A 20,274-nucleotide genomic window follows, 5' to 3' on the forward strand; every position below is an offset into this window, starting at 1 on the left:
AGTGTTATACAGGTAGGACTACGGAAGTCTGAATTATAGCAGAATACGTCACAGGATTTGCCCCACATGTACATCACACGTGTCTGAGATACATTTTTAAAAAAAAAGTGATGACAAAGTCCCATGATTGAGAACTCTCGTTTCATGGGTGTGGTCATCCATAAAACCTTGTAATTCTCTTTCCCCATCCGAACAAAAGCAGATTACATGCTCCATGGCCAGATCAACATGCTTTCTTTATTTTTTTATTTTTTTTTTTGGAAACAACACAATGAGTCTTACTTTCACCCAAAAAGCAGCTTTGATACTTAATCTTCCTTGAGCTGAATGACACATGTTTCCTACTTAATATTCATGAGAAATTATTTGAACCAGTGCCCTACTTGTAGCTCTACATGATTTTATTTTGCTCTTTGGAAAGACAAAATTGGCCCTATAGCACATAAATGTAAAAACACCACCGACAGCGGCACTATTGATTGCCATAAAAATGTGTTGACAATGCTGTGCCAGTGCACAGCATGTACTTTATTTAGTTGTACACAAAAAAGCAAAAAGCACTATCTCAATTTCCAGAGCAGCATAGTTTTACAGATTATTTTCAGTAGTTGTTTAACGCTAACACTGTTGGGAAAAGAAATATCAAAAGCTCTGAAAATGTATTTCCTATTGGGAAGTGACAATGTTTTAATCATGATAAAAAGGGAAAAAATTGGTGCAATTAACTGGACACATCTTTATGAGACTCAAGGCTTAGCACGCAATTGTAGTTGCATGAATCTATTATCACATCTAGCTGAATGCAATTCAAAGTTTCGAGTACTAGACCCCGTTTACAGAGGGTGAAAGGGCCGGGCTCGGCCGCAGCCGAGCCTGGCCTTCATTTCACTGTAAACGCGCAAAAGGCCAAATGCGGTACCAAAATCGGCCGTGCATTTGACCAAGCTCTGGAGATAGTCTCGGCTGCGGCTGAGCCCGGCCTTTTCTCACTGTAAACGCAAACTGGGCCAAATGCGGTACCAAATTTAGTCTGCCTTCCAGACCCTCTGCCCGTACTATTTCCCTATTCGGGATATTATTCAGGATACCAAATTGCGTTTGTTTACAAGCAGAGCGCCACTACGACAAAATATTGAAAGGTTTGAATTAAAAGCTCAGGCCAAGCCCAGCACTGTAAAGTGACAAAATTGCGGGGCCGAGCACCGCAATTGAGGCCGGGCTCAGCCGCGGCTCGGCCCGGCCCTGCACTGTAAACGGGGTCCTAGACTTTCTCCTAATGATAACAAGCTAAATCATAGTTTGCAGAACTCACTGTCATGATGAAAATTCGGTAGAAAAGTGGAAGACGGATTATGATTTAAAAAAGGTAATCATTGTCACGATATACATGTAATTATGCTCTTAATCCTCCTCAGGTGAAGAGGAGGGAGAAAGAGGAGGTAAGAGAGAGATAGAGAGGTCTGTGGGTCCAACCAAGGCTCATCAGGAGATCTCCGGCCATTATGAGAACCTCATGCAAAAGATGGCTGATATAAGATGTCCCTAGTTATGTAACATTCCAGAGGATTTGCTCAGACTATTTCCAGGAACTCCAGGCTAAGTTTGGGCCTCATATCATCAAGCATACCACGCACCTGCCTGCATCTATTCCACCAGGTGTGCATCTTGCATTGATATGGTAACTTACAACTGTTTTTTTTCTTCAAGCAATTTTTATAACATTTTTTTTAAACAAATCAATTTTACAAATTGAGCCCTGATAAAATGTATCTACTATTAAATCTTTAATGTGATATATTCCTGTGTCTACATACATTGATTTCCCTAGTTATTTTCCAAAGTTTTCTTCAAAGCTCCTTTTTCCCTCTTCAGGAAGTTAAGCTATAATTCACAATCCTTTCAAATACTGTTTTTCTGTTCCATTTATGTGGCATTACAAAAAGTTCTTCTTTTGAGCATTACCATTCCTTGTAACCAACTTTCAAAACCTTCACCCCACTTTTGCTTATCATGATTATGTGTTCCAGTAGTTATAAGACAACATCAACAAACACACATGGGAACCGTTTGAATGAAAATTTTAATTAGACAACAATAAAACAAGACAAGGAAAAATAAATACGGATAATATGTACATATTAGAATGTAATCAGACAGAACATAATTAATGCAAGTTAGCTCGAATGTGTGCGATTGAGGCCAATCTGGGCATGCTCACTATGCGATTCTGCTAGTGAGTGTCTGACTGGATCCAAGGTTGCCATTTTTTTTTTAAACTGTTGAAAACCCACTGGTGATCACTGTTACAGACACCACCCCTGTGAACACAAGTTGCACCAATTATGTGCAATCGTTCAGTGTCCACAACACGACTCTTCCATGAATTAGAGGGAATCTCTCCCACTCTGGCAAGATCTCTCTAGTGGGCATTGGGCTTTTGCCTGCATGATACCAAATATTGGGCAAACTAGTACCTAGTACTGTGAATGAAGACCAAAAGCAACAATAAATGTTCAAGATTATTCGCTGTTAGAGGAGATACATTTACCAATCAACAGCTAGATTTAAACCTTTTCTGGTGCCAAGTCATGAGGTAGTATTTTGAGCCATAAAAAAAAAATGATAATAATAGATCATAATGACAACAGAGGTACAGTAACAGTGTGTACAGATCTAGGGAAAAGCATCACCATTATTATACACAATAGCAGAAGTAGCAATGTCACTCCTCATTATCATGACAACGAAAATAATGTATTATGCGCTGATTTGCAAAACATTGCCAGTTGGGCAGATTATTCATAACATTAAAAGCGCTCATAATACTGACTTGCTATACAGGTGTATCATGTGAGTTTTCCAGTGAAAGAGAGCAACTATGATTTCATTCATAAACTTTCCCAAAAGTATCAAATCGCTAGTGCAGATCTACCACACCAGTATACTTGCTTCATGACATTCCATTTCTATTCAATTATTTTCACTTACCTCATGTGTTGGTAAACATTTACTTCTACTTGCCAAGTGAAAATTTCCAAGTCATTTCCAATTAGCCATCAACTGATATCTGACTTTAAGACAGCAGCCTGAAACATACTCGCCAAGTTTTTTTCTGTGCACTTTGTTATCCTTACAAAAAGACAAACACAATACCACACAAAACTTCACTGAATTGTTCACAGAAACTTGACAGAGAATGTGTCTTTTATAGTAGAAAAGGATGATCCTTTCTTGTTAAACTGCAATGTGGAATGATATTTCAAGCAATTCAGATCAAGAACTAAGTTGAAGAATGTACTAATTTGCTATCATTCATTTGTGCAGCTATTCACTGAGATTTTCATTTAAGTGGAAAAATGTGCTATGAACTGTGATTTTGTGAATTGTGTTTAGCTTTTTATCAGTTTTGAACATTTCCAAAGCTTCATGGTTGGCGATGTCACAATACTTTAAAGTTCAATGCCAAGCCACTGTATGTACAATATGCAAGAATGATCAGACAATAATATATTATATGCACAATCTTATTCTGTTCAGTACAGCAACTGGTGTCCTTCTGACAGCATACAGCATACTAAAAGCTGAACAGATTTCTCTAGTCTCCCTGACAATTTTTCCTGGAATCACTATACGCTACAAAATAATGACATGGCTGTCAGACAAAGAAACCCAAGGAGTTCACTCTTATCAACAGCAACAAACCTAATCTTGTTGGTGATGTGAATGCGCCAACTCCTCCATGTACTGCAGCCCACACCCACCTATACTGCCATTTGGATTGATAATTTTCAATTCTATTACCAGACAGATACATATTGCTCAGACGGCAGCATTGCTGAATTGGCAATTTTACAATAGTCACAGGGATGATGTCAGTAGACTTCAAGCAGCTACCATCCAGTAGTAAAAACATAATAAACACACACACATACTGTACATCTGTACCAGTTATCACATAATGTTTATAGGTCCTACTACGGTACATGCAATGATGTGGCAATGAAACATCTGCTCAGAAAATGCTCTGTGGATTGTTCAATTAAAATGCCATTGTACGAACAACGGATCTGGGCTTTTAAAAAAAATATAATTTCACTCTTCTCTCTACACATGAGGCCTTTTATTCTACATTTGAACCTTTGTTGACTAGGTGTATAATCATAGTTCAACAAACATTAAATGTTATTTTCATGTCCTTTATCACATATCTGTGAATTACATGTCAGTATTACTTATCTGCACATAAATGCCCAAGTACTGAACAGAGAATGATCACATACACTACAGATGTGCAAAGTGTGTGTTAATGGATACTTCTCATAAGGCTCTTTTTCATATATCTGTCTACTACAGATGAATGTCCCGAGTAGATATGTGTGCTTGCTCTGCAGTAGTGGTCTGTATGACACTACAGCAAACATAAGTTTGTGTATAAAGAAAGCACAATATTACCATAATGCCTTCTAACAGACCTAGATATCAATGGTAATTGTATCGACAAAATGTACTTCTTCATCGTGCATTCCACTCAGCATTATACATGAATGTATGTCACATTCTATCTTCAGAGGCACTCACACACATACAAACACACACACACACACACAAACACACACAAATGTTAATATCAATTTATGGTAAATACTGCAGCGCTGTCGCTAGCTGGCACATATACATGTATGAAAGGGAATTTGGTCAGAAAAAGCAAACACACACACACACATATGAGATATAAACACAAGCACAAAACATACTACTGTATACGCTATATATTTCGCGGGGGTTTTATTTTCGCGAATTTCGCGAGTCGGGAGCTATTCGCGAAATTAACAACACGCGAAAATATTACCTTCCAAAATGAATCCCTTGCCTTGATGATACGAACATTTCAGTACTAGTATACCATGTCCTGGCTTACCGAACAGACCATACTGGCTAAGCTTGTTTTCTATAGCATGTCCACGTCTACCTACGAATACTGTAGAGAGCCAATCCATCGCAAGGGGACCACTCGTCAGAAATCTAGCGCGATGGACTTAACCACTTCAAAAATGTTGAATTCTAACTTACTAGTTCGCAGAGTTTGGTAAGTTTTTTTTTTCATGCAGTGTATAACTAGTATCTTTCTTATTTGCTAGTAAGTTGAAAATTCACACTTTCTTTGCTACTTCATATTTTCTCTGGTCCCTCAATCGCGAATTTAACCACTCGCGAAAATGTGTGACAGCGGCAATTCGCGAAAATTTATGTACGCGAAAATTATAGCGTATACAGTAGGTTACTCTGCACTGAGCCCATTGAGGCATACCATACAGTGTACAAGTAGATCCTAGTCATCAATGGACAAATCTACACAAAGATCTCACAGGTGGCGACACTCCAGTCTCTTTTCATTAGGCCTACTAAGGGATTTCTTCTCTTTCACATTCTTCCCATGAAAACTATTAAGGAAGCTGATAGTTTAAATTGCAGAAATCTTTAGTTTTGACCATGATGTTGAATTGTGCCTAAAGTGCCTGTTCTCCCAACTAAGATAAAGATTGGTGTCTGTGTCTTCATGATTATCTTACCACATGGTCATCTACAGACAATGTAGCCAGACACCAACTATAATAGACAGCTCTTCATGACCTCCGGTAATGCAGAGACTCCAACCTCAAGCATCTATTAAGCTGGAGATTTTCCTGCCTGAACGCCTGAGAAAACTGGACAGTGATCACTCTAACATAAGAAAAACTATCATGTGCATGTAGCACACATCACAGGCACAATGCATGTTGTCCCATACGGGCGGGTTCTGAGACTACCATATAGGGCCCTAGCGTGGAATTCAAAGCTCTAAGGTTAAATGCTCTCTGGTGCTTTCTTAGACTTATCTTTGAACATACGGTACTTGGTACATTATGACAAACCTCAAGTTGGGCAGAGAAAGCTAAATTTTAGGTGGGAGAAACTAAAACTCTTTAGTATTCAATCTCAAGCAGGAAATAAGGAGATTTTGTGAAAATAGCCTCAAAGCGGGAGTGTTATCTCCTGCAGAAAGTGGGAGAGTTGGAGTCTCTGGTAGTGATTTCCTATACTCACATATTCAATCTATCTGAGGACCAAAATTTGGATGCAATAACACATCATTTGTACAGTGTATCTGATCATCTGCACGATAGTTTGTGATGCTGATTTCTCTTTTTTTCAAAATGATATTCAAAAGAGAAAAAAAGCTTTTTGCTTTTCTTTTTATTAACAACTTCAATGAAGCCACATTCAGGTCATAAGTACTCAAAAAGGGAACCCAACAAACTATTAAGACTTCGTCTACAAGCCCCCACCATTTTCCACAATGCAGCTACCTTGAGAGGAATTACAGTCAGTATAATGCAGATAAAACCTCACAGGAGATCTCCATTCAACAGCAGACATTATGATAATGGTGTAATAGGATGTACAGATTGAATGACAGTGATATTAACCCATAATTCCCAATTATCTGTCTCTTTACTCATTGCTATGAAGAAGACTTACATTTTTGCATGATTTTAAAGTTAAGGTCTATTCCAGCTGTAATCATTGTACATAACAAACTCTTAAAGAGTCCATACATTATTCACTTGAGGATTGTCAAAAGTGAGAAAGCATAATAGTCCATGGGCCAAGACCCGAAAAATGGGTTGTTGGTACCATCTGAGGTGGCACAACCTTTTTGGTGTCATTTTGTTTGTCGGGCATAGATATGCTTATCAAGCTATGATAGCATTTCTAAATGAGTAGCTTAGTCATAATAAATGAATTTTTAACCAATTTGGTCTCGTATTTATATCCCTATACTTCTGAATCGAAACTAAACCGCTATACAAAGAAGAGCACTGCCTTCTGTATGTCCACAGGTGTTCTGTTGTAAACGCGGTGCGCTTAGTCTTTATTCAAGGCAGCGAAGGGAATATCCAAAGGGTTATGATGTCCACAGCTGTCACGCGGTGCGCTTAGTTCTTTATCTAGACCAATGTACCGTTATATCTAAAGTTCCTCATAAAAGGGATTATCTATACTGTTTTTATACTACCCTATCAACAAATACATCAGTTTTAAACAAAAATCACTCTGTTCATTTACAATATCATTCATTATAATGTATCGTAGTGTACCGGTACATTGTTTTTGCATTATCTTATATTGTTGGAGGGAAATAAAGCGACATTGGCGTGGTATCAGCATTTTCACCGTAGCGTTTTCACAGGAAAATGATAAATGATTGAAAAATACGGTAAAATTCACTAGGAATTGCTTTTGTTGTTGTTGTTGTTGTTTTTAGATAAAAGGATATACACTGTATCATACGCTTTGGATATTCCCTTCGCCGTCTAGAATGAGAACTAAGCGCTGTGGACATTGTCACAAATGTACACACTAGTAGTTATGTACATGTATGATGTACTGTATGCATGGTTGTTTTAATGTGTATGTACACAGGTTGACCAGATTAATGGAGAACATTCTATGTGGTATAGATATAGTACATACAGGCTGACCAGATAAGTGGAGAATTTTCTAGGTGGTATACAATGTAGTTATACAGTACATGCATGTAACAGGAAATACATTATAACTCACTCAATCTAGAATGATTTCACCCTTTCCAGAATTTTCTGGGAAGTGCTTACATATTTGGCTGAGTGAGGCACTGTCCCTGTAGCCCAATGTGATTGGTAGTTATTCTTGGCAATGATGTTTTGTACATAGATAGGCAGTGAGTCATCCAGGTTTCCTGGAACTTGGACTGGCTAGTAGGTTGGAGAGAGTTATAGAATGTGCTAGAAGGGGGTGAATGGATAGTATATAAGCCAGAGAAATTCTGCAGTAGGCAGAGTACCCAACACCTCTGCTCTGAGAGTTACGTCACTTCTGGCTCTGAAGCGACTTGTTATAGTCAGTCCTGTGTTACCTGCTGACCTGCTATGTTTGTGGAGATAAGGCCTGGGAGATATTTTGCCTGCAAAGAATTAATGTGCCTACATTGGAGATAGACTCCATATTTTTCTGTCAGTGGACATTGCTACGGAAAAGCTGTGACGGGCTGGATTCCTAGCTGGACAATATTAAGTGAATCATCATTCAACGCATCAACTGTACGTGGTCGTCACAACATTTGGACTCTGCACGTTTCGCCGTGGACGTATATCGTGGATTTTACCCCGGATCTATACTGTGGACTATCGTAACCTGTACCTCTGGAGTTACGTCAGAGGAATCATTCATCGGTGCATCGCGGATCATTCGTTTGTGCATCGAGCATCGTATTTGGACATTTCCAGGGATATTGCGTGTAATGCGTACGTAAGTGATTCCATTACTGACTATATTTGTTTCTATTGATCATTATTGTACTGATGTGAAACCGTTTACCAGTCTGTACCCACAATATCACTGTTAATAAACCGCCTGAACATCAGTTGATTGTTTCTTTTGTGCGATCATTCTCAGAGTGATTTTGGTCGTAACAAAATTGGGGGCTTGTCCGGGAAGTGAATTTAAGCCAAAACTTAGAATTTGGAACGTTCCGGAATCCAGCATATTGGTACAGACAAAATACCAGTTGAGTTGATTGTTCAATTGTATATTGTGTGTAATACAGTGTGACAATGTCAATCAGTACAATGGATGTTCAGGCATTTGTCCAGAGGACAGATTTGTCCCTCAAAGATTTGCAAAGGTTACGCAAATGTGATTTGACTGCTATTGCACAGCATTTAAATGTAGATGTTCCACAAGGTGCTAGAAAGGCAGAGATTCTTGACTTAGTAGCTGGTCACGTGGAGCTCAAAGAAGAAATTCACATTTCAGATCAAGCTCAAATGTCTGATCAAACACGGCTGGAGCTTGCTAAATTGCAACTGAAGGAAAAAGAAATGGAAATGAAGGAAAGGGAAAAACAAAGAGAAATGGAAATGAGGAAATTCGAAATGGAGCAGCAAATGAAGTTGCGTGAGATGGAATTGACTCATGCACAGACTGTTGGAAATCGTGAAAGGGCTCCCTCTGAATTTGATTTGGCCAAGAACATTCGATTGGTGCCAAAGTTTGAAGAAAACAGAGTCGATGCATATTTTGTGTCATTTGAGAAGGTGGCTGACAGTTTGAACTGGCCACAGGAATTTTGGCCCATGCTCCTTCAAAGTGTGTTTGTCGGCAAAGCAGCTGATGTGTACTCATCTCTCTCAAAAGAGCAATCACGTGACTATGCTACAGTCAAGAAAGCAGTGTTGAATGCTTATGAGTTGGTGCCAGAGGCGTACAGACACAAGTTCAGAAATTCGTACCGCAGACCAGGCCAGACACATGTTGAGTTTGCTCGTGAAAAAGAAATGATGTTTGATAGGTGGTACAGATCCCTGAAAGTGGATCAGGATTTTGATAACCTACGTGAGGTTGTTCTCTTGGAAGAATTCAAAAAGAGTGTTGCTTTCAGTGTGAGGTCGCATTTGGATGATCACAAAGTGACAAGTTTGCATAAAGCAGCCTTGATGGCTGATGAGTATGAGCTGACCCACAGAAATGACAACAGACCACCTTTCAGGAATTTCTCTGGAAATAAGAGAGACAAAAATCAGTCGAGCAATCCAAAGAATGCTGGTTCTGAAAAAGGCACGAGTTCTGAAACTTCATCGGCACCAAAGCCTCAATCTGACAAAGGGTCCAGTACAAGTGCAAATGTCATCAAATGTTTTCACTGTAACAAGACAGGGCATGTAAAGTCACAGTGTTGGAAGTTGCAAAACAAAACAAAGAAGGACATGGGATTTGTCATGTCAAAAAGTGTCCTACCCGAAAACAGTGTCCCGTTCAGTGAAACACAGGCCATTGAAAGTCAATCTCCCAAATTCAAAGATAGGATGAAGCAGGTGGATGAGAGCTATCGTAGCTTTTTGTTTGATGGTGAGGTGACCCCATGTACCTCTGGTGAGGCAGGTAAGCCAGTGGTCATCCTGCGGGATACGGGGGCCTCTCAGTCGTTGATGGTGGATGGTGGTATGACTTTTCCACCAGATAGTGCAGTGAATGCAAAAGTCTTGATTCAGACTGTTGATGGCAGTTATATGTCAGTGCCACTGTATAGAGTGGATTTGAAGTGTGACCTAGTTTCTGGTCCTGTTACTGTTGGAGTTGTTCCTGAGTTGCCCATGGCAGGCATTGACTTCCTGTTGGGGAATGACTTGGCTGGGGACAAGGTGGTTGCGTCTCCAGTTGTTTCGGAGAAACCAGTGGTGGTTGCTGAAACTGAGCAGTTGCAGGAGGAGTTTCCTGGGATTTTCCCAGATTGTGTTGTGACTAGGTCTCAGGCTCGTAGAGCTGTTCAAGATGATGCGGATTCTGTTGATGTGGAGGAGAATTCCGGTGTTTGGTTGGCAGAAACCTTTTTCAAGGATTTAAATGATGGGGTTGCTGTATTAGGCTCCGAGGCTAACAGTGATGGACTGTTTAGCAAGTCTTCCTTGGTTGAAGCACAGCAGGCAGACTCTGAGTTGAAAGGCTTGTCTCAGACGGCGTGTTCTGAGGCTGAGGCTGAAAAGGTCCCTGAGTGCTATTATGTCAAAGATGGCATTTTGATGAGGAAGTGGAGACCTCCCCATAGGCCAGCTGATGAGGATTGGACGGTGGTCCGTCAAGTTGTTGTCCCTCCTAGTTACCGCGGTGAGATCTTGAGGATTGCTCACGAGTTACCTGTTGGCGGCCATTTAGGCGTCAGAAAGACAAAGGATCGGATCATGAGGCATTTCTATTGGCCAGGGTTGAATGTGGATGTGGCTGAGTTTTGCAAGACTTGTCACACATGTCAGGTGGCTGGTAAACCACAGCATTCGGTGAAGCCGGCGCCATTGATTCCGATTCCTGCGTTTGAAGAACCATTCAGTCGGGTTTTAGTCGACTGTGTTGGACCTTTGCCTAGGACTAGGTCGGGTCATAAGTACCTCTTGACAATCATGGACATGTCTACACGGTTTCCAGAGGCTATCCCATTGAGAAATATCACTGCTAAGACTGTGGTAGATGCTCTAGTGCAGTTTTTCACTAGGTATGGGTTGCCCAAGGAAGTGCAGTCTGACCAAGGGTCAAATTTCATGTCAGGCATATTTCAAGAGGTGATGTATCGTTTGGGTGTGAAGCAGCTGAAGTCGTCAGCTTATCATCCCCAGTCCCAAGGTGCGTTGGAGCGCTACCACCAGACCCTAAAGACAATGATTAGGGCGTTCTGTGAGGAGTATCCCGAGGATTGGGATAAGGGCATCCCTTTCCTACTGTTCGCAACGAGGGACTCTCCAAATGAGTCGACGGGTTTCAGCCCATTTGAGTTGGTGTACGGTCATGAAGTTAGGGGCCCACTGAAGCTCATCAAAGAGAAATTCATGACTGAGGATGATGAGGTCCACCTACTTGACTACGTGTCAAAGTTTCGTGAAAGGCTTTCAAAGGCTTGTGAGGTAGCTAGGGAACACTTGAAAGTGTCACAAGACTCTATGAAGAGAAAGGCAGACAAAAATGCCAAAGCCCGAACTTTCAACCCAGGTGACAAAGTTCTTGTACTGCTGCCCATACAAGGTGAACCACTGAAAGCCAAGTTCAGTGGCCCATACAGTGTCAAAAAGAAACTCAATGATGTGAACTATGTGATCAGTACGCCAGATAGACGAAAAGATCAGAGGGTGTGTCACATAAACATGCTGAAAGAGTACTACGAGAGAAAGGCTAGTAAGCCGGTAGGCGTAGCTCAGGTGGTAGTAGAAGAAGTAGATGAAGAGGGAGAAGCTCAAGATGAGAATGGAAGTGAGCCCTCTAGTGCCAGGTTGTCTAACTCAGAGATGTTAGGGAAAGTAGATGAGGCACTGAACTACCTACCTGAAAATCAGAGGAAAGATGTGACTAGTCTGTTACACGAGTACGAAGAACTGTGTAAAGACAAACCAGGTTGCACCCCTCTGGCTGTACATGATGTTGATGTAGGAGATGCTGACCCTATCAAGCAAAACCCTTACAGACTAAACCCAAGCAAACTGCAAAAAGTAAGGGAAGAGGTTCAATACATGCTAGACAATGACATAATAGAACCGAGTAAAAGCAGTTGGAGCTCCCCAATCGTCATGGTGCCCAAACCGGATGGGTCTCAAAGATTCTGCATAGATTACCGAAAGGTGAATGCCGTGACGAAAACAGATTCTTTCCCCATTCCTAGACTTGAAGACTGCATTGACAGGGTCGGAAATTCTGCATATGTCAGTAAAATAGACCTTCTTAAGGGATACTGGCAGGTGCCCTTGACTGACAAAGCCAGAGAGATTTCTGCCTTTGCTACACCAGATGGCTTGTTCCAATGCAAAGTAATGCCATTTGGCATGAAAAATGCTCCAGCCACCTTCCAACGGCTGACAAACCAAATCATTGCTGGACTTGACAATTGTGTCGTATACATTGATGACATCCTAGTGTACAGTGACACGTGGGAGGAGCACATTACACACTTGCGGCAACTTTTCGATCGACTCAAGGAGGCCGGATTGGTGATTAATCTGGCAAAGAGTGAATTTGCGAAGGCCAAAGTGGTGTATCTCGGGCATGTAGTCGGTCAGGGACAAGTATTGCCAAGAGAAGCCAAGGTAGAGGCTATACTAGGCTTTCCCATCCCCCAATCCAAGAAGGAGTTGCTCAGATTTCTGGGCATGGCTGGTTTCTACAGGAAATTTGTACCGAATTTCAGCACTGTAGTCACCCCCCTAACAAACCTGCTGAAGGGCAAGGCAAAGTACACCTGGACTGATGAGTGTCAAAGAGCCTTCGAGAAACTAAAGGCAGTCCTTGCTAATGAGCCTGTTTTGGCAGCTCCTGACTTCGCAAAGCCATTCAAGGTGGCAATAGATGCTAGCGATGTGGGAGTGGGAGCGGTTTTGCTCCAAGAAGATGAAGAAGGCACTGAACGACCAGTTAGCTACTTCTCCAAAAAATTGAACACATACCAGAAGAAGTACTCCACAATTGAGAAGGAGGCTCTCAGTCTCATCCTTGCCCTCCAGCAATACGAAGTGTACTTGACAAATAGCAAAGGGGAGATCACAGTCTATACTGACCACAACCCCTTGGTCTTTTTAGACCGGTTCAAAATGAAGAACAACAGATTGTTCAGATGGAGCATGATGACGCAGCCATATGCACTCAAAATCAAACATGTGGCAGGCAAAAACAATGTAATTGCCGACGCTCTGTCAAGAGTGTAACATGAAGAGAGTATCAAAAGTGAAAAGTTTTCACCGCATTACATCATTTCCAGTGTACGTGTTAAGCATATTCATTAATGTGTGCAAAACAGTTTGATATGATTGTATAAGCTCCGAGAATCCAAGCAATATCATTGTAAATAGTATCCATGGAAAGAGAACATGGAATTAATACAGCTATCCAAAAGGCATGTGATAGTATGTGATTATTGTTGCTTGACTTGGACTTTACCTCACATTCATTGTAAATAACAATGAGAAATTGTGAAGGTAAAAGAAACCCTTGCTACAGCAAGGCTTTCTTTTTCCCATGGGGGATGGTGTCACAAATGTACACACTAGTAGTTATGTACATGTATGATGTACTGTATGCATGGTTGTTTTAATGTGTATGTACACAGGTTGACCAGATTAATGGAGAACATTCTATGTGGTATAGATATAGTACATACAGGCTGACCAGATAAGTGGAGAATTTTCTAGGTGGTATACAATGTAGTTATACAGTACATGCATGTAACAGGAAATACATTATAACTCACTCAATCTAGAATGATTTCACCCTTTCCAGAATTTTCTGGGAAGTGCTTACATATTTGGCTGAGTGAGGCACTGTCCCTGTAGCCCAATGTGATTGGTAGTTATTCTTGGCAATGATGTTTTGTACATAGATAGGCAGTGAGTCATCCAGGTTTCCTGGAACTTGGACTGGCTAGTAGGTTGGAGAGAGTTATAGAATGTGCTAGAAGGGGGTGAATGGATAGTATATAAGCCAGAGAAATTCTGCAGTAGGCAGAGTACCCAACACCTCTGCTCTGAGAGTTACGTCACTTCTGGCTCTGAAGCGACTTGTTATAGTCAGTCCTGTGTTACCTGCTGACCTGCTATGTTTGTGGAGATAAGGCCTGGGAGATATTTTGCCTGCAAAGAATTAATGTGCCTACATTGGAGATAGACTCCATATTTTTCTGTCAGTGGACATTGCTACGGAAAAGCTGTGACGGGCTGGATTCCTAGCTGGACAATATTAAGTGAATCATCATTCAACGCATCAACTGTACGTGGTCGTCACAACATTTGGACTCTGCACGTTTCGCCGTGGACGTATATCGTGGATTTTACCCCGGATCTATACTGTGGACTATCGTAACCTGTACCTCTGGAGTTACGTCAGAGGAATCATTCATCGGTGCATCGCGGATCATTCGTTTGTGCATCGAGCATCGTATTTGGACATTTCCAGGGATATTGCGTGTAATGCGTACGTAAGTGATTCCATTACTGACTATATTTGTTTCTATTGATCATTATTGTACTGATGTGAAACCGTTTACCAGTCTGTACCCACAATATCACTGTTAATAAACCGCCTGAACATCAGTTGATTGTTTCTTTTGTGCGATCATTCTCAGAGTGATTTTGGTCGTAACAACATCATAACATTTGGATATTCCCTTCGCTGCCTTGAATAAAGACTAAGCGCACCGCGTTTACAACAGAACACCTGTGAACATGCCATAGAGCTGCATTTTACAGCTCTATGGAATATACAGAAGACTGTGCTCTTCTTTGTATGGCGGTTAGTTTCGATTCAGAAGTATAGGGATATAACAACGAAACCAAATTGGTTAAAAATTCATTTACTATGACTAAGCTACTCATTTGGAAATGCTATCATAGCTTGATAAGCATATCTATGCCCGACAAACAAAATGACACCAAAAAGGTTTTGCCACCTCAGATGGTACCAATATCTGGCCTGGCCCATGGACTATAATGTGAGCACACTAAAACTGTGATTGAATTCACTTGCTACAGCTGGACTATGGAGGATTCTGTTGTTCTGATGGAAAATGAGGCCTAAGTCATAACTTTGTATGAAATTAGCATCATTTTACCTCGAATAATTAGTGAGGTCTGTCGGAAGGAACAATCTTTTCACGTTACACACCATTACAATAATTATGCTTACAAATATCACACTGATCATATACATACATGCAGTTTTTCGAAGACTTTAACAGATGATGGCCAGAGACTCAGCACAAACTCAACTCTGCCTTCATTAATGTGCATTTTCTGACAATAACTTGTTAAAGTTTGATACATGCCTGTCTGAAGCACATGCACGTCACCCATACACTTCATATCTTCCACATCCACACACATTGTACCTAATGACCTTACATGTATTTCAATTGTTCATGAGTCATAGCCTTGACCCAAGGTACTAGTTGAATTCAGCTAGCATAGGCTAGCAATGACTATTTGTTTTGTTTTTAAAAATGATTATCTGTCATAGACAAAATTACATACTAACAAAAATTGGGAAATATAAAACCACAGGATTCCAAACTACATTTTTCACCACCCCCCCCCCTCGAAAACAGTAACCTTGTTGCTGCAGAAAGTCACTCTGATGTTTCAAAAGAGCTAAGAATAGAAGGTACATGATATCTTCACCACTTTTTCTTGTCTCTATCTTTTGTGTATTACAAATGCAAGGTCTACAGTATTTCTCTCATAGTCACACTAGATATAAATTTGTAGCTGAAATCAATGCTAAGCTTTGGTCAGTAATGAAATCAGTGAGAAAAATATGAGTGGTGTTTGACTGGCCTACGTGTAACTACCTTCAGCTGGCAAGATACAATGTGCACAGCATAAATGTATTTTGCAAGCTTTACATATTTTCTCAAAATTCATGAGTTGGGTGTTATTTTGCAGATTTAACAACACACAAAAATATCAATGCTGATCTCAACATGAAGGCACACATTCATTTCTCTCTTCACAACTTGACTCCACTATCGCAAACTTAACCACTCCCAAAATTGTAGACTCGCTAAAATACTATATGGCGTATATAGAATACTAAGACTCTCTGCACTCTCTTTGTCATCATGATGTCCAAAGACCCATTAAGATCAAGACCTCAATAAAGCTGAAAATATGTTGCAGGGGATGGTGACTGGATGCTCAGAGTTAAACCAAAATTGTACAGGGTCCATCATCAGCCTCCTACAACCAGCACATCTTAGCAAACAGCCTGAAATTCCCCAATTTGTATTGTGCTGTTTGGTAGCTTTTAACACGATAAAAAAGCTGGTGCCATCAATATACTCCTATAAAATTTTGACATGTGACCCTTGCAACCGGTATTTGATATTCTGTAACATCTACCTTTACTGACAACAAGTCGTGAAAACAAGAAACATGTAATTGTACTTTCTACCAGCATTTTATAGCCTGAACAACTCAATTACATAAAGAATTTGCTATCAGTTCAACAAATTGGTGCTAACTTTATGGTTTGCTTTTTTCAATATGACACAATTTTGATGTTTGTTAGCAGGTTGGGTTTCCAGATTATGAAACAGTTGCCATTTTATAGAATGATAGACTGAGTCTGGTTAAATCGATAGTACTATGCACATTTCCTATTGGCAACACAAGCATGACAAACGTGGGATCAGGATAACAATCCCAGAGAACAAAATAATTCATTATGATCCATCCATTTATCTCTCTTGTTCACTTATTCTATTTTTTTTTTTTTGGGGGGGGGGATAAAAATTTAGCACAGGGTTTGCCAATGATCTATGAAAATATGTCTACTCATCCTGTGGTCTCTACGTATTTACAAAATATTTGTATACAGCACCAGTATATGCATGGCTGCTATTTTGTATGCTTAATGGTAAGGAACGTGGAAGAATCTCTGACCCCTAAAAGTTTCTATAAAGCGATAACAATTTAAATCTTTTTGTGAGAACAGGGTTGATTGTCTGTATTTAACCTCCAGTCTTAGCCTCCAGTTAACTCTTTATGTTCCACAGTGTAAACTCCCTACATGCCACATTATCCTGAGACTACAATGCAGACATGCTTTGGGAAAGCATTCTATTTTTTAAATCTATGTAACTTCTTATAAATTTGGATATGCTGGACATGCAATGAGCAAAATTGCAGAGCAAATACCAAACTTTGCTATGAAGACAAATTCACGATCATATTCCTTCTTAACCAATAGCTATAATAATGTAAAGGCATGACTGTCGCACACAAAACAATGGCAGAAAATTAGCATTTTACACAAAATTCCAACGGGAAACATCCCTTAATATTCAATCACCACATAATGAAAGCTGAATGCCAGACAAGCAGAATCATGAGCGACACTTTCATTGTACTGTGGCGTTTGGCAATTTATCCATCGGTTCGGGCGAAATTGTGCTTTCGAGCAAAATAAGGTACATGCTTGTACATGTGAACTTGGCATGCCATCGACAGAGTCAGGTATGCGAAAGTAGCACATAGAGAGTTAAAACTCCACAGGAGTTGTTTGGGAGGTCTACTCATCCAAGACCTAAAAGGATACTGTGACAATTACTTATAATACAAATTGATTAGCAAAAATATTGTCATACAGCATGCCATTTTTGTTTATCTGAGAACTTTATAATTTTTCATTTTGGAGGCAATAGACTACTATCACAATTACCAGGTAAACCTGAAGCTAGGTTTCTTACTCACTGGTATTGTTGACCAAGAGTTTTGATATGGACTTAAAGACAACATATTTGATAATCATCATATTCTTGTTTGTATTACAGTTCACATGGTTCAAGGAACATCCCAACATTCAATACGTAATGATTAGTCATTAACCAGACAATTATGAATCAAGATTACATCTACTTTCATGATGCTTTTGTGTCTAAATATGGATCGCAGGTAAAGGACATATAAGTCTTACAGATATTTTTTTTTCTGCAATGTCTACCACGAAGCTGGATTTTTGCTACAACATAGATCTATGGCTAAAAAAGACAAAAAACATTATTCTGATCAAGTGCATTTAAATCTATAGAATCCCTCCAACTGGGTACAGAAGGGGCAGCCTTTGTTAGTACTTAGTACTTGGTAGTGATCCTCCAAAGACCCTAAGTGGGAGGTGGTGGTAGAGGAGGGTGGACTCAATTTGGGAAAACATATTTTGAATGTTGTCACTGAAAACTGGCATACAAATTATCCAGTTCAGTTTATTTCACTTCTGTGTGACAGAAATTAATATGCTGATGTTTTATATATCAATATCTTGGTACTCTCTTTCAAGTCACACATTAAACAGCAATCTCTTTTGAGGAAGATTGTACATACCCATGACTGTCTTTGGTTTTAATAAAATACATGTATAGTTTGATATCATACAAGTATATTTTACACAGACTAAGAGGTAGAAATAATACCTCATATCCTGAAGATAATACATGAAACATTTAAAATAAAATATCATTCCCATAAAAGTGATTTTTACTGTCCAAGTCCTAGAGAAATTACACAGATCTATGCCATGGACAGAAGTTATGATCATGAAAAATGCCCCCCCCCCCCCAAAAAAAAAAAAAAAACCAAAACAAACAAACAAACAAACAAACAAACAAACAAACAAGAAAAAAAACACTTTTGGAGCTGAACAAGGGATACATTTTCCAAAACCTAATCTGTACACAACAGAATAACATTGATCCAGATAGGTGGGCAAGGCTCATGAAATTTTTTTATTTTACATAAACTCAATCACCAAGTGAATTGAATTGTTAAAAGCACCTGGTATAAACACCTGCTCTGCTGGTCTTTCATTACACAAGACAAATATGTCATCTTGATATTATGATGTACAAATGAAATGTACTTGCCTGAGTAGAAAAAGATAAAGGAAACATTTAATATTATGCTGTCAGAGAGACAGAGTAGGTACTAGTAAGTTACGGGGAATATATTGATATATGCATTTGCCAACATATAATCGCAAAACAAAACGCTGCACTTGTACAATACATGTATCACACACAACCGGTAGACGATGTTTATACACCACACTGGAGGATGCGTGTTACCTGTGATGTATGGTTTCCTATGGGTTCCCCTATGTTATCCCCCGCTTCAAGATCGCGCGGAGAAAGATGCGCGGCTGCAGCCGACCGCGCCATCCTTCGCCGCTGATTTCTCCCTCAGAATCGCACAAAATGCTACCACATGGCTCCAGGTAATAGTCCAGAGATCCTCATTTCTGTAAAAACACTGTCTATTCAGTCCAAAAGGTGTCCTTTTGATGGTATTTCTCCAAAAACATACACTCAATTCGCTTCCTAAGCCAGTAAGGGGAGGTATTATCGCTATGGTATATTAAACCGGTCTCACATCACGTACCGCAGCATTGCATGCATTCGCTTGTTGAGAGGAGCTGCGCATCGTAAAGCAGAGAACAGTCCCAGTATGGCTGCACAGTCCAATTCCACTTTCTAGTGGGGGTGTACTGCACCATGGCGGTTTGTCCTTAGCTTGTGGCGCTTGTGCAATGAACCTGTACATTTACAATGGCGTCGGCGGTAGGCCTCCGAGCGACTGCATGGAATTTTAATGTTATGAACGCAGCTCGGGAACTTTGTTTCTCTATGAGGTCGATTAAAAAAACTCAGGAACGGAGTTTGTTCCCAAATGAGCGTGCAAGTGACTCATGCTGTCACTAAATAAATTATTAGTATGTAATTATCTTGCACCCACACCTAAATATTATTCTTAAAATCATTGCATATACACATTGGATTTAACAATATTGTAACTATTTGTGTCACTTTATTCATTAATTCCAATGGATTTTTTAAAGGTTGTTGAAGGTGAACACGGATAAATATCTATATATGTATGTATGCATGTTTGTATGCATGTGTATATATAATATATATATATATGTATGTATGCATGTATGTATGCATGTGTATATATAAAATATATATATTTTATATATATATATATATATATATACATATAAGTGCAAAGAGTTTGTGAAGGATTCAGGAAAAGTGCTCTATACTAATATATATATATATATATATATATATATATATATATATATATATATATATATATATATATATATATATGCATTGGACATGTATGTTCATGTATACATATTCGTGTCGCTCACATGCCTATGGATGAGACAAACATC

General features: G+C 39.7%; 1 protein-coding gene across 4 annotated transcripts in view; it reads right to left on the reverse strand.

The window, feature by feature from the left end:
• Nucleotides 1–19,590, reverse strand: part of LOC139717983 (voltage-dependent L-type calcium channel subunit beta-1-like) — a 122,346-nt gene extending 102,756 nt beyond the window's left edge. For all 4 annotated transcript variants that reach the window (XM_071629469.1, XM_071629472.1, XM_071629471.1 and 1 more), the window contains exon 1: nt 19,160–19,590. In XM_071629469.1, coding sequence (XP_071485570.1) covers nt 19,160–19,252 — 93 coding nt within the window. In that variant the 5' untranslated portion in view covers nt 19,253–19,590. The remainder of the gene's footprint in view (nt 1–19,159) is intronic.
• Nucleotides 19,591–20,274: the final 684 nt, after the last annotated feature.

Source organism: Diadema antillarum, unplaced genomic scaffold (genome assembly GCF_040938485.1).
Source record: "Diadema antillarum isolate AM-2024a unplaced genomic scaffold, OU_Dant_1.0 scf00000086, whole genome shotgun sequence".
Taxonomy (NCBI): domain Eukaryota; kingdom Metazoa; phylum Echinodermata; class Echinoidea; order Diadematoida; family Diadematidae; genus Diadema; species Diadema antillarum.